The sequence below is a fragment of the Zingiber officinale genome, chromosome 7A, assembly GCF_018446385.1.
Source record: "Zingiber officinale cultivar Zhangliang chromosome 7A, Zo_v1.1, whole genome shotgun sequence".
Classification (NCBI taxonomy): domain Eukaryota; kingdom Viridiplantae; phylum Streptophyta; class Magnoliopsida; order Zingiberales; family Zingiberaceae; genus Zingiber; species Zingiber officinale.
In genome coordinates, this window is record NC_055998.1 from 137,840,400 (window position 1) to 137,856,202 (window position 15,803).

At 35.7% G+C, this 15,803-nt stretch overlaps 1 protein-coding gene across 1 annotated transcript; it reads left to right on the forward strand.

Moving 5' to 3' along the window:
* The first annotated feature begins 595 nt into the window (after positions 1–595).
* On the forward strand, positions 596–8,528 carry LOC121999759 (protein STRUBBELIG-RECEPTOR FAMILY 4-like). Its single transcript, XM_042554399.1, has 11 exons — positions 596–926; positions 1,399–1,531; positions 1,897–1,968; positions 2,064–2,129; positions 2,416–2,487; positions 2,573–2,644; positions 7,293–7,364; positions 7,439–7,504; positions 7,993–8,058; positions 8,142–8,398; positions 8,515–8,528. The coding sequence occupies exons 1-11, from the start codon at positions 839–841 to the stop codon at positions 8,526–8,528; spliced, it is 978 nt and encodes a 325-aa protein (XP_042410333.1). The 5' UTR covers positions 596–838.
* The last annotated feature ends 7,275 nt before the right edge of the window (positions 8,529–15,803 follow it).

The window sequence follows — 15,803 nt, forward strand, 5'->3', positions numbered from 1 at the left end:
CTGAGAATATCTAAAAAATATTTTTTAATTTTTAGAAAATACATATTTTTAAAAAAATAAAAATGAAAAATGCTTAAACCAAACACCCCTAAATTTTTGATCTATGCATAGACCCAATGATTAAATTAATGGTTGTTAAATTGTAATATGAAACATAAATATTATGTTAACTTAGATTTTTTAAAAAATATATAAATATATTTTTATTAGATTAGCTTAATTTATTAGAGTCTTGGCTAGGGTGCAAATGAAAATATTAATATTTAAATTCGAATGCAAAAACATATATGTGATATTGGAATTCTAAAGTTGAAAATATAAATAATTTTAGTGTGAACTCGGTTCAAAATAATATTTAAGTTCGATTTTAATTTAAATATATTTAAATTAAAATTACATAAATAATTCTTGAATAATCTAATAAAATATTATAGACTCTAATTCGATAAAAAAAAATTATGGAAGTTGAGCTATAATTTTGAATAAAATTAAATATTTTTTAAAGCGACTTAAAAAAAACTCCCTTGGCCTAAATCGGTCCGGTCGGGAGTCCGGACCGTTGGTTTTTTTTTTCGCGACGATATAAGGTCCGGAATTGAGAGGCTCCCCGGCACCTCCGCGACGTCGGTTGTCGGTTGCCACCCGCTCCAATGGCACCCTGCAAGACCGCCACCACCCCCCTCGATAGCCCTTCCACCAATGCCCCAATTTTAGGAGAGACAAATGGAACCCACGGGGACATCCGGGAGTTCGCCTGCCGAAGCATCGGCACCGACCTCTCCCTCGCTCCCCTTCCTCGTGGAAAAATCGTTCGATCTGTAGATTTGCTGCTTCCGAGATGGATCTCTGTCTTATTCCCCTTGTTATTCTCTTGCTGACCCTTCCGATCGCCAAGCCGGTCCGAGGCGAAACCGATCCGCCAGACGGTAAGCCATGCCTGTGATTTTTTGCAGTTTCTAGGGCTTGTCTTGTTCTTCCGTGGCTGAGAATCCAATAGGAATTGCGTTGATTGTGGTCGAATAGCGTAGTTTTTTTTTTTTTAAGAAACCATTTGATGTTTTTTTTGGAATAACAAAAAATAGGCCAAAAGGGAATCTTTTTGATTCGTAGATTACAGTACCAGTCCGGTCGATCAACGATCGCTTTTCATATTCCTCTGATTGAATGTGAGAAAATGCAATGTTCTACCCATTTGATCAGCTTCTTAGTGTTCGCTCTTTGCCTGTCCACACGTTGGATTTATTTGCATGCTCACCATTACTATGGGAAAAAAAAAGTTTTCTGCGAGATCCTCTCTTCTAAGCTTTGAAACTCTAGTTTTGCAATGTTCTTATCCGTTCTAATTTTTTATACTTTTATGTTCGTCTTTGATCTAAGCTATTGCCCTTTCTTTTGCAGTTTCTGCCTTGAATGTTATGTTTCGAAGCTTAAATTCCCCCTCTCAGTTAAATGGATGGAAATCCAGTGGAGGTGACCCTTGTGGCGATGATTGGAAAGGCATCACATGCTCTGGCTCATCCGTGACCAGAATGTAAGGAACTTTCATATTTCTTGGATTTTTTTTTTATTTTTTATGTTTGTTACTTTTGTTGTTTTAGTTCAGTTATCACCTGCCTTTCTATACGCAATCTGTAACAAATTTATGTAGAAGCTAGAACTTCTACTTTCTTTTCTCTGTATACGCTTCATCTCCACACTCTCATGCATTCACCTGTTTCAAGGAGTTTTTCCCTTTGCCCTACAATTGTTCTCCAAAGAAAAAAAAAATCAACAATCCCTTAGCTGGGCTTCTTCTTCTCTTTTTCTTGTTCACTACATTTTTGTTTTTCTGTTGGTTGTATTTTTTCACTACATATTGGAGGTGTTAACTGCATCTATTCTTTTGATGCCAATCAGAGAACTCTCGGGTCTTGGTTTGTCAGGTACACTGGGTTACCAACTATCGAGCATGACTTCGGTAACTTATTTGTGAGAACTAACTTGCTATTTCTCTAGATACATTGGTTTGCAGCTCAACTACATTGGTTTGCAACTTAACATGTTTTTTCTTTGTCTTAGTACAGTGACATGAGCAAGAACAATCTTAATGGTGATGTACCTTACCAGCTTCCACCTAATGCTGATCATATGTAAGTCTCATTGAAAACATGCTATTTATCTATCACTAATTATTTCAAGCTAGCTATTTATTTCCTCTAGTATAAGAAAGAAAAATATCAGAGTCAAGTAAAACCTGGAATTTTGCCCAATAAAGTCAGTTTGACCTATGTTTGTGGTTGAAAACAAGTGAATCATAATGTTTGCAACATTAATATGTTGTGTGTTTTGCTTCTCTTTATGTTTAAACGGCTAACAATATATAACTGGACATCCATGCACATACCAGATTATTGGGATTTCTTTTCATTTATGCAGAGATCTTGGTGGAAATACACTTTCTGGAGGGATTCCTTTTTCAATTTCTCAGATGTCTGATCTTACGTACCTGTAAGGGATTACATTTTTTCAATGGATATTCCCTTGCATGGTAAACTTCTCTGTCATTAATGATTTGAAGTTGGAATTAATGCAGAAATCTTGCCCATAACCAGCTTCATGGACAGTTGACTGATACGTTTGGTTCACTTCATAGACTCTCATTGCTGTAAGACAGTCTGTTGATTTATTTCCTTTACTTATAAAACCTGCTAAAGTAGTTTCCTTATATAAATAAAACTATGTATCTGTTTCTCTTATTGGTCTAATTCATCACAACAAAAATTCTGCCAATAATTTAATCAAGATTTTTTTCCCTTCAAAACTTGATGAAAACAACCATGGATACAAACATTTAGATTATAGCATTAAGGTGCCTAGGCAATGCACCATCTTCTGGAAAGTCCTTTTTGTTTTAAAATTCATTTTGAAATATTCCCTTCCGTTGAAATAATTCTTTTGTTTGCTAGTTTGTGAAAAAAAAATAAATCAAATGTCGGATAAAATATTAGTTTCCTGGGCATGTATTCATGATTTTGGTATATATAAGCTGAGATCAAGATTCTGTAGCATATAATTCAAGTCAAAGTTTCTAGGAGATTTGCTAACTTCTAGAAGTTCTTTTGGTTGTTTCAATTTTTTTTTTTTTGGTATAAAAATATTCCTTTCTGTTGAAGGTAATGCTTTTGTTTGCTAGTTAGTGAGATCAAATCAAACATTGGATGAATGTGCTTCCTTTATCTCTATCAATGATTTTTGGCATTAGTATGTTGAGATCGACATACACTGTGACAAATAGTTCACTTTGAGACTTATTTGTTTTTACTTCAAGCTTGAGGCTTTTTTAGTGGAATATATTGATAGAATTATTGGTGTAGTAGATTTAGTCCTAGATTAGTAGTTCTAGATTTTGGGTTTTATGGTCACTTGATTATATGCAATACTTTATGGTATTGATCCCCCTTCTAGGGTTAGGATTTTCCAAAGAAGAAAAATTCCCTAAGGGGGAGGCCACCCACCAAGCTTCCCCTTATCCACATCTCCTCTCTTTTACATCTTTCCTGTAAGCAATATTGCTCCTCTTTCCCATTATTCCTTTTGTGCGCTAGTAAGTGACCTTGTTACTCTCTTCCCTATGCCGCTAGCGAGATGACACCTTCCCCAGTCACGTCTAGTAGCATCACATTGCACCGTGTAAGATGTACTCCCTCCATCTTGTGCTTCGGAATACACATTTCTGTTCTATTGTGTGTGATTCATCTACTTTCGTTGCCATCCACATTATCAAATGACAACATACACAACTATGATCTCCACATGTGGCCTTCATGCATGACTTGGTTTTTGCATGTGATCCAACTAGCCCTCTCCATGATTTCTGCTTGTGGCCTTCACATGTGGCATCTCCACACATGATTGCTTGCTACCGACATTTCCATCTGTGATTTCCACATATGCAAACCAGTTTGATGTTGACTCTTGCAATTTCCATGAGCACGATTTATAGTCCCTCTCTATCTATGATATTTCCTCTGACTAGGCATGCCATTTCCTTGTGGCTTCTTCAAGTGTGCAAGTTTAGTCATACTAGGCGACTTTGATACTTGAGGATAGGTAGTTCAGATCGAGTGATTGATGGAAAGTTAAGGGGTTAGGGGATGCTTAGAGTACATGAGGGTAGGGAGTCCAAATTGAGGAAGAACTTGATGGAATTGACGGTAGGTGACCTAAATTAGGAAGATGATCAAAATACTCAAGCTCAAGGATGGAATATGTTCCACAATTTTAGGAAGAAAGGTAGGGGACATGCTGCATTATAATCTTCAAGTGGTATTTTACAATTAGTTGGAGTCAGCTATATGAATCCTATCTTTATTGAGCTCCATGCAAAGCGATGCCAATAGTAGTATTTCAATTAGTTAAATTATTATTTTTATTATATTAACAATGTTTTCTTTAGTCCTACTTTGCCATTTATATCTTCACTTTAATTGATTCATCTATTTTAAAATCAAGTTTTGAAAAACGTTTATAAGCAAAATGTAGTTGAGCTATTGCATAACACAAATGCAACATCCTTATGTGGGTGCATTAGCAATGTGAATACAACAATAGCAATAACAATCAAGCTTTATCTCACTAGGTGTGATCGATTATATGGATTCTTCTACGACATATCATCATCTATATTTAAATAAATTTTATCTTATTTTATCATTACCAACCAAGTCTTCTTTAGTTTTCCTCTTCCTTGTTTAATGTGTATATTTATCATAATTTTATATCACCTAATTGGAGCATTTATTGGTCGTCTAAGTACATGTTCATACTATCTTAAATGTGTCTCTCGGAGTTTTCCATCAATAGATGCAACCCCAATTTTCTCTCTATATTCTCATTTCTTATTTGTCCATCCTCGTGTGTTCGTACATTTACCTTAACATCCTCATCTCTTAAATTCTTTTTGTGTGGTCGAGTTATAGCCCAACATTCAGCTGCATATAACATAGCAGACTTAATCGCTATTTTATATAACTTCCTTTTAAGTTTTAGAAGTATTTTAGATTACAAAGAACACCTGACACTAAGTTATAGGCAACTCTTCATCTCCTATCTTAATATTTCCTTATTACATCTAATATTACTAAACTTAAATTTTATATATTTTGTCTTGATTCTCCTAAGCCTAAAACTTTCATTTACAGTATTTCCTATCAAGATTCGAGTTTAACATTTACTCATTCACGTGTCTCATATACCAAAACAATATCATCTACAAATAACATGCACCATGGTAACGTGTCTTAATGTGTCCGGTGAGTTCATCCATGATTAGTGTAAAAAGATAGAGACTTAAAGCTGATTCTTGATGTAATTCTATCTTTATAAGAAACACTTCAGTTAATCCGTCTAGAGTCTTCACTATTATCATTACATTCTCATATATATCATTAATTATTTCAATATACGCTATGCTAACACCTTTCTTTTCTTAAATTCTCCACATAATTTTCCTCAAGACTCTACCATAAGCTTTTTCCATGTGAATGAATACCATGTGTAAGTCTTGTTTTTGTCTCGATACTTTTCAATTATTTGGTTAAGAAGATGCATAGCTTCTATTATCAACCTTCCAACTATGAATCCAAATGGATTTTCGATCCCCATGGTCTCCTTCCTTAGTCTATTTTCTATTACTCTTTTCCAAAGTTTCATGGTATAATTTATTAGTTTAATACCCCTATAATTCATATAATTTTATACGTCTCTTTTGTATTTATATAAGGGGATATCCTCTACTGATGAGATTTTTTTTTCGTTTCAATAACTTTATAAGTCATTCGATACCTTCCTTCCCAGACACTTTCATACCTCTATCAGAATATCATATGGTCCAACTACTTTACCATTTTGCATCCCAGTAAGGCCTGTTCTATTCTAAAAATTGAATTTTACTATAAAAATTTAAAATTTTATACTTCTATGATCTACCTAAATTACCTAAGTTAAGTTAATCATCTAAACTTTCATTAAAAAATTGACAAAAGTACCTCTTGTGCTCTTTTATTTCCTCATTATTCACTAATACCCTATGACATTCATTTTTAATAAATCTTATTTGGATAAGATCTCGCATTGGCAATGTGAATAAAATTAAAAATTAACATTGGTTATTGATGATAATATATATCTAGTACATTGACAATAATATCTCAAAAAATTGTATGTATTTGCATCTACTATATAATTAATCAAATTAATCAATCTATGCAATTTTAATAAGCAAAATTTATATAAAAAACTTTTAAAAAAAAGTTAATAACCATAATTAATTTATAAAATGTAAATATTTATAAATGTTGAATTTAAGCAAAGATCATGTTAATCAACAATAATCCGTATAATAAGAAAATTATTGTTGAGCTAAGAAATACATCAATTTTTCTCAATTTCTCATCTATTTAACAAAATTGGTTTATTCTAATATAAATATTTAACTAAACATGCTTTGGGCTTTAAATGAGCTAGGGATTGAATACATATGTCATGTGGTTTCGCACTGCATAAACTAGGGGATGCATAAGCGATTTCGGTGGAGGTTTTTGAAAACAATGTATGCTACAATAAAATTGGGAGACATGCCTGAGGTAGGGAAGGGTTTGTGTGAGATGTAGGGAGATGAATAGATAGATTAGGTTTGTAGGAAGATCATGTTGTTATATTGAACTCGTGGTTCCTCAGGGATTGTAGTAGAAGAAAGCCTAAGCTTAAGATTACCAACAAACATAAGATCATGACCTATTAGAGAAATTTTCATGTAAGATTTAATTATATATAGTGGTAAGTGATGGTTAATGTGTTAATTTTATTCCATTAAGTTATTTGCAATCTAAGGCTTGTAAGGGTTTTAGAAAGAACTGGAGTGCTAATAATGCAAAGGATAAATGGCGGTTAGATTTTTCTTATAGTTTCGTTATAAATATTTAGAAACAGAAATACTCATGTATTTTGCTTCTAGACATGTCAAGGTGGAATTCACCTATTACACACTTTTCTTTTTTGTCCAACTAGTTGATTGCTATGTTGACTCTCATGAATCTTCAAGAAATGATTGTGGAGCACCATATGCTGTCATTTGGAAATATTGCAAATTTGGTTCTTCCACTTTGGATAAGTTTTCCTCCAGCTTCAATAAGATTAAATGATACTTTTGTTTGACTTGATAATGGTTATGCTATCTGCATGCCAGTTATTTGTCTATGAATTCTGTGCATACGGTCATATTCTCTGTTACCAATTTCAAATTCTGTTATCAGGGATCTCTCATACAACCAATTCTCAGGAAACCTACCTCAAAGCTGTGGATCCCTCTCTGATCTCAAAAATTTGTAAGCAACTCGAAATTTTATTCAACCTAAGCTCTTGTCTTTTACATCTGATGTTATTTGTATTTCACTTTCAGGCTATTACAGAACAATCAATTTAGTGGTTCAATAGGTGTGCTTGCCCATCTTTCTCTTGAAGAATTGTAAGTATTTTTATGATAGTCATGTCATGTTTAGATGCTCTTTTTTTCTAGTTAAAGAAGTATATAATATGCAGTTTCAAGTACAACTACTTACTGTTTGTTATTCAATTACTCTAAAAGAAAGTTTCTTGGGAGCTAATTTTGTGTCTGCTCCTGTTGAATATGAAATTATGTGGATTTTCATAGCTGTGAAATATGTGCTGGAGAAATTAACATCATTTTGTTGGAGTTATCAAGTTAACATTGTTATCTTGATTCATCTCTCGGATGCTTGAGTCCAAATGATGCTTATGAATGCTGTTCAAGGCAATGGAAAGTCTGGTTTACAATAATGATACAAGGATCTCATAATTTAATAATATGTTTACTATGTGAAATTATATAAATTTCATGTGAGAACATTATGTTTTTTCTGATTGTTTATCTTTTGTTTGCTTTACATTTGCATACTCACCAATCTTTAACCATATTTCTCATTATACTGTCAGGAATATTCAAAACAACCAGTTTACAGGTTGGATTCCAAACAAATTGAAAAGTATACATAACCTCAAGTGAGTGGCAGTGGTTTTAAGCTTTTTTTTGTGTGGATTTTGTTCTTTTTTTTTTCTTCTGATGATTACTTTTTCTTTTATAGAATAGATGGAAATTCCTGGTCATCTAGCCCAGCACCTTCAGGCATGTCTAAAGCTGGAGATATAAGCTCATCCACAGCCGATGATGGAAATCAGAATTCTGGTATGAAAGCTGCAGCCATTGTTGTGACAGTTATAGCTGTGTTAGTATTGGCTCTTCTTTTAATGGCTCTTGTTAAGAGAAGATCTTCAGCTTCATCTCATTATATTGTTGATCAATATAGCCAGAACAGATCAAGTACACCTCTAGTAGATAATGGTACGTATGGACTTTGCTATGCTAGTTCTTTGGAGTCATTATATTGTCTTATAAGTTATAACTGCTACTATATGAGCTCTTTATTTTCAAGAAGCTACACTAACATTGTTGTGTAGTTGCTCTTCTATGAGATTTGAGTGTAGCAGTGAAACTATGACTTATTGCAAATTTCTTCCTTGGCTTCTTCTCTTGAAACTTAAATTGAGAGTGTGTTTTACCATTAAGACACCATTTGCTCAGTTAGCATGGGTGATCTATACTGATCAAGGCCAATAAACATGGATTAAAAATTATATTTTTGACCCATCCCGATCCCATGTATTGCTCATAATGGGCTGTATAAATATTAGTTTTAGCTCATGTCGAGCAGGACATAATCATTTAGAGCCAAGTAAAATCCAATTGAGATCCATTCCAAATAATTACTCGATCAAATATACAGGTTGGTTTAATTAATGTAACTTCATATATATGCCAAAGTAAATACAAGGCAATTTAGTGTTATCCTGCTATTACGGTTTTAGTAGAGATATTCTTAGCAGTATGTTATATCATAAATTAAGATGTTTGTCTTATAGTATTAGTTGTTTCTATGAACTGTTAATTTAATTGACTATGAAATTGTTATGTTATTGTTTTGGATGTAAACCAAATAGGAGTGAATCAAAAGGATGGGATTAGTCAAAAGTAATGTCACCGCTGTTCGAATTGTCTCATTCTGTCTATGAGTGCTAGCAAGCATGACACCAAGATGGTGTAATTTGAGCCTGATATCAACACTGAAATTATGAACCTTGCTTAAAACTTCTAATTCTCAATCAGTGCATAATTTAGCTCATCAGTGTTTGCAAAAAAAAAAATCTCGTGGAAACGTCTTGCAATGTAGGATAAGGCTGTGTACCCCTTCTCCGGGACTCCGCATTGGCGGGAGCTTCATGCATTGGGTTGTCCTTTTTTTAGTATTTGCAAATTTTTTGTCTAGCTCGTTTAACCAATTTTCATGTTCATATAATTGATGGCACATATAAAGTTGTTTCATCAGTAGTAGTGTAACCCAGCACATACTTCCTATTTTTGCGAGAAAGAGAATCAAATATGTTACAGTGGCTTTTCACAATTTTCACTAGGGATTCCTAAATTCCTAATCAATTGATGACTGTAGGACAACTGATCTTTTCTTAGTATGTAGTTTACTAAATTTTAGAAGTAAACCTGCTGGTTATGTTTACATGGATCCATGATAATTTAGTGTGAAAAATTTGAAGTTAACATTATGATGCACCTGGGCACTGAATAGTCTCGAAGCCCATTGTTACATGAGTCAATTCATTGAACTACACTAGTATAATAAGAACAATAGCAGTGTTCTTTCAGCATCACAATTAGCATGCATTACCAGTATATAAGATGAAATTTCATGGATTATATGCGGATACTTTAAAAAATGTGTTAAGGTGATGATATTTACATTGGTGCACAAGGTTACCAAAGAAATTAACAAACAAACCTTGAATTTGGCTATCTGGCATTGGCTGGCAAATCTTATCCTGCCACTGAACTTACTCAAACATGCATTTGAGTATCCAATAGTGCAAGCTCCAAGTGTGCCCCTTTCCTAAGGCTAGGAATGAGTAAACCAATAACAGACGATTCCATTGACATGCTCTTTGTGTTCGGTCAAGGAATTATGTCTCAGAAACACTAGATAAAATGCAAAGCAGTAAGATTACGAGAGCAATCATATTCAAGTGACACTAACATTTCAAATATGATTCATTGCAAAAAAAAATACAGAACAACAATTTAACTATACAACATACCTCCTACTTGCCGAAATAAATATAATATGTTCAAACATGAAAAACATAATTCCTAAAGAGGTAAAACTATATAACTCAAAAAGATTGACAGAAGCTCCAACTCCATTAATCGGAATGTCAGCAAAAAAGTAGCAATGCACCTAATAACTTGATTCAACATGTCTACTAGTTTCAGATTGATTTGGAGCAAAAGTGTAGGGCAGGATTGTTTATAAAACTGGTTGGAGAGCCTTCCAAAGATATATAAATAAAGAATAAACAGATATACTTCAAAATGAGCCCAACTCCATCTCACACTTCTACATCTATTTTTAGTGGGAATTCTAATGATATTTCATAAAGGGTTGTACATTACCATTTCAACCAACTTCTCATTCAGAGTTGTAATTATTTAACCACGTGATCTCCAGTTTGGCATTGACAGCTCCCAATCATCATGGGCCTACAATATCTCCACTCATGCGTTCTCCAATTAGGCAACACCCAACCATCTAGAATCTTCAACATCTCTAAGTTCTTGACTAGAAATGCCAATCCTAGAATTAACTCATCTAAGGTTAAGGAAAACCTAGATAGGAATCCCAAAACAACTAGATATATGCCTAGGAATACCTCAAAGAAAAATGACAAATTAAAACTTGAGGTATTAGAAAAGGGAACGCCGCCAGTCGACTGTGAAGTGCTAGTCATGGTCAAGGGACGAGAATATAGGATGCCGAGGGAAGGGGTGAGCAAAGAATGGAGAAAAAGCCGATTGAAGGAAACAGGTAACAAAAAGAAGAAAGCGCTGGGGACAAGAGAAAAGGCCTTACAAACAAAGAAGATGATCGACGAAGGGCCGAGGTTTGCCGAAGAGTTGAGGGGCGAGGTTGCCGGAAGAGAATACGAGCAGAGAAGTGCCGGAGGAGAATGAAGCAGCGAGGCGGCGGCGGAAGCGGAGCCGCAAGCTTTATATTGCCACCCGGAAGCAACCTCCACCGTCCGATCCAGGTCGTTGATAACAAGGTCATCATCCAGCCGTTCATTTCAAACGGCGGCTGTCCCATCGGAAGTGACGACACCGCCATGCGCTGACAAGCGCACGATCGCCACGCGTCAGCGAGATACTGGCCGCATTTAATGAGCTCCCCTTACCGTGCGTAGTGCACGTGATACACAGTGGGGGAGGGGGGAGCATTGGACAGGGATTCCGAGAGAAGCACAAGGCGTGGACGAAATATTGCCGAACGGATGAGCATCCTTATGCCAGGCCGAGCGGATTAATGCAAGGATCATTGCTCAGTCAGATCGGCAGTTCAGTCAGTCAGACTTCGCCTCCTTCGACTAGACTCGAGGGGGAGGCAAGTGATCCGGTGGTAAGAATCCGGAACCCCATACGAGGGATCAACACCGCGGGGAGGTTAAAGGGCCCAGTGGCCCGCCGGAGAAGGACGAGCCGACCGGATTTAGAAGGAAGGGACATCTGGTAGTAAAAGGCACCCTGGTAGGGATCAGGGTTCCGACGCTCAATGAAACAGTACATAATGACCGAGCGGAGGGACGGGCCGCCCGGCCGACGCAGGGAATTAAGGCCGTCCGGACGACGTTCTTCGCCCGGTCGGCCGGACGGACGTCCCGGCCGGGTGGTGGGTAAAGGAAGGGAACACCCTCTGACAGCCGTCAAGTCGTATGGCTACGCCATACCCCTAGTCTGGCTACGCCATACCCCTAGTCTGGCGACGGGGTGTCTTGCTGTCCCATCAAAGACATGCTCGGACTGTAGCAGTATGGTGTCAGGTAAGCTCTCTGACAAGTACATACCGAGGTATGGGTGGTTGACACGTCTGCACCTCGATGAACGTGCATTAGTTCTCTCCTCGCTCTATATATAGAGCCTCTTACTTCGCCGGAGGTACGCGAAAAAATCATCTCTGGAGCCACCTTTTGCATTATTTGCTTGCCTGACTTGAGCGTCGGAGGGTCGACGCCGGGAACCCTTCCCGGCCCGACTTTTGTGCAGGTTCGCCGGAGATTCGTGCGACCAGACGGAGGTCTACGTCCTCGACTAGGAGCGTACCACGTGCCCAGCGTCCTTTGGTTCGGTGATTCGGACAGGATCACTATTATTGCATTGTCTACTACGGAGTCAGAGTACATGACAATAACTGAAGTAGCAAAGGAAGCTTTATGGCTTATAGGGTTGGTCAGAGAACTGAGTGTTCAGAAAGGTGAAGTCAAGTTGTTATACGATAGTCAGAGTGCTATCTATTTGGCAAAGAATAGGTGTATCATGCGAGAACCAAGCACAATGATGTGAGGTTTCACAAGATCAGAGAGTTGATTGCTTTTGGGGAAATTCAACTTGAGAAGGTTCACACTATAGACAATGCTGCAAACATGCACAGAGAAATTCAAGCATTGCTTGATCTTAATCCATATCTATCGATGTTAGAGGAAGGCAGCCCGGACCCAGAAATCCAGATGGAGCTTTATTCAGATACTCGTGTTATTCGAAGGGGTGAATATTCGCCAAGGTGGAGATTGTTGACTGGTGACTTATATTTAGATGAAGACCAATGCGATGGATGCTATGAAAGAAAAATCTATTAAGGTTTTTCATAATAAAATTCTGTTACGATTTTATATAATAGAATTCTGTTACGATTTTTCATAACATAATTTTGTTACGATTTTTCATAACAAAATTCGGTTATGATTTTATCGAGTTTGGAGTTTATACATTATTTATAGGGATCATCGTAAACCTATTGTACAATAACAATCACAAGAATCATATAATATGATCCTCTTCTTATATTTTAATAATTTTAAATAATAAATTATTAGATTATTTATGATGACATTTTTCTTGCCCTATATAATTGTATTATAATTCACAGGACAACGGCAATCAATATCTTTATAATTCTAGTATAAATATAATAATATTTAACTACCAAATAGACTATAGCAAACTAAATTCTCCGAATAAAAATAATACGGTTATTTATATAATGATACGAAGAACCTTCACGAAAAATCATAAAAATCCACTCCTAATCACTTAGCAGTTAACTATAAATTGATTTAGTAATTTATTTGCATTTACATAATTTAGAAATGAGTAATAAAATAAATTGTTGGGACCTTGACGCTGCGAGGAGGGGCGGGGGAGGGGGGGTGAATAGCGTCTCACCTAAAACATCGCTTCCTACAATGGTTAGTACGCACAGCGGAATACAAAAATAAATATTAACAATAGAAAGCAAACCTAACACGTTGATTTAACGTGGTCCAGAGATAAAGCTCCTACTCCACGGCTCTCCGTAAGGTGGACGATCCCGATCCGTCGGTGGATGATTCCCCGGAGAACTTCCGGCTAGCTCGCGTAGCTCCTTGTGGGTGGAGAAACCTCGCCACAACCTCGTACAAGCACGCTAGATCACTTGGAGACTCTAATTAGGGTTAACCCCTACTAATTTCATAAACCTTGGCGAAGCACCCTGAGCTCCATTAAATAGAGCTCGGGATGAAAACACCTACTGTTTCCCCCGCCACCAGTCGACTGGTAAAACCACCAATCGACTGGTCCTAAGAGAAATTCAGCCATTACAAGCCAACGGTCGGGTACTAGTCGACTGATGAAAACATCAGTTAACTGCTATAGTAACAATACAGTACTGCTATAGTAACGCTACAGTATAACCCTAATCCTAGGATTTAACCCCCGAGTACATTCGCTCAGCACTCATCCTCACCCGACCAACCTAGACCTAGCCTTCTGGCCTCCTCCATCAGCCTTGCTTCCCTATAATGTCTCTCCATCATTCACGTCTTGCCTTCTGGAGCTTCCATCGACTTTGTCATTGTTGTCGGGTCTTCCTTTGCCAAGAGGTCGCTCCTCCGGGACTTCATTCATTGCCAAGTCACACTTGTACTTATGTTGCCAAGACTGTATGCTTGGACTTACATCACTAAGACTCATCCTTGGACTTTCCTCCTTTACCCAGATCACCTTTAGATTTTCCTTGTTGTACCTGTATCCTGCACACTCACAATACATATCAAATACAATAATAAACCTAACTTAAATCTTTGCCCAAACATCAAAACTTAGGGTACCCAGATTGCTCCAGCACAAATAATATATGATATCAAGGAATAGACTATGAGACAAACAATATATGATATCAAAACTCGTTCAAAGATTTTTGATTTGATATATTGTGTGTCCTGTTGTTCAGAGAAAAGAAATTATAACCTCTCAAACCTTACCCAGTATATATGTTGTAACTATTATGAAACTGTAGTTGCTACAACTGTGTGACAACTTAGTTGTAGCAGCTACAAAACTGTAGCTGCTACAATTATAAACTCAACTTTAAAATGTCATGACTTTTGATTTGCATTGCACCACAAAATATATAATATATCAAATTGAAGCTCGTTCAGAGATATTTAATTTGATAGATTATGTGTCCGATGGTTCAAAAATCATAACCTTTTAAAATTTACCCAACATACACATAGCAGTTATGAAACCATAACTGCTATGACTCTAAGTTTAACTTTAAGATACCATAATTTTTTATTTAGGTTGAACCATGAGATGCACATTATATTAAATCAAAGCTTGTTTAGAAATTTTCAATTTAATATATTGTGTGGCCCGTGATTCAATGTGAGTCAAAAGTTATGATATTTAAAAGTTTACCTAGTATACACGTTGTAACAATTACGAAATCGTAACTGCTATATATAACTTATAACTTTGAAAGATTATAACTTTTGATTTAGATTGAATTGAGATATATTAAATCAAAGATATCTAAAGATCTTTAATTTAATATATATTATTGATTTAGTCTGAATTAAAAATTATGATATCTTAAAGTTTATTTAGTATATATACTGTAACAATTATGAAATAGTAGTTACCATAACTGTGTGATAATTTAATTATAGCAGTTATAAGAATGGAGCTGTTATAGTTTGACTCTGATTTAGATGGAAATATATGTATATAGGTAGGAGTGTTGTTAAAAGTATGCAGTGTGACAGAAAGGATTCGTGTCATTTTATAAGAATAGGAATGAGTAATGATAAAAAAAAATCAAAATGGATGCTCATTGAATAAAAAAATAGGGTTCTCTTGACATTTGGCAATTATTCATTTTGATCTATTAAATCTTTATTTTTACATTGCTTATTTCCCAAGATTGAAATCATCATTTGCACATGTGCAACAACTAACCTCTGCTTTATTGCTAATCACTTTACTTATTTGGCTAGCTAATTGATATTGTAATTTAAAGTTAATAATAACAACAATAATAAGAATAAGAACCGATGAAATTTATTAAAGACTCCTAAAAAAATATAGTTTTTTAAATCCTAAAAAAAAAGAATAAATATAATAAATTTCAAAAAAATTATCATTGTTTATAACAACTGATATAATTTTAAAAAATTATTATCCAATTAAAATTTAGCTAAATAATAATTTATAAATTTGATTACCCTATAATTTTTTTTTGGTGCGGTCGTTGCCGGTGTGGTGGGTGGGGGCCACCTACCGACGCACCCCCTCTGAGTCTGGTTCTTTA

Excerpts from the sequence above, each read along its gene's own strand:
- LOC121999759 (XM_042554399.1), top strand. The coding sequence starts at position 839 with ATGGATCTCTGTCTTATTCCCCTTGTTATTCTCTTGCTGACCCTTCCG. Across the intron at positions 1,969-2,063 it reads ATGACTTCGGTAACTTATTT|TGACATGAGCAAGAACAATC; the intron begins GTGAGAACTAAC and ends GTCTTAGTACAG. Across the intron at positions 2,488-2,572 it reads ATGTCTGATCTTACGTACCT|AAATCTTGCCCATAACCAGC; the intron begins GTAAGGGATTAC and ends GAATTAATGCAG.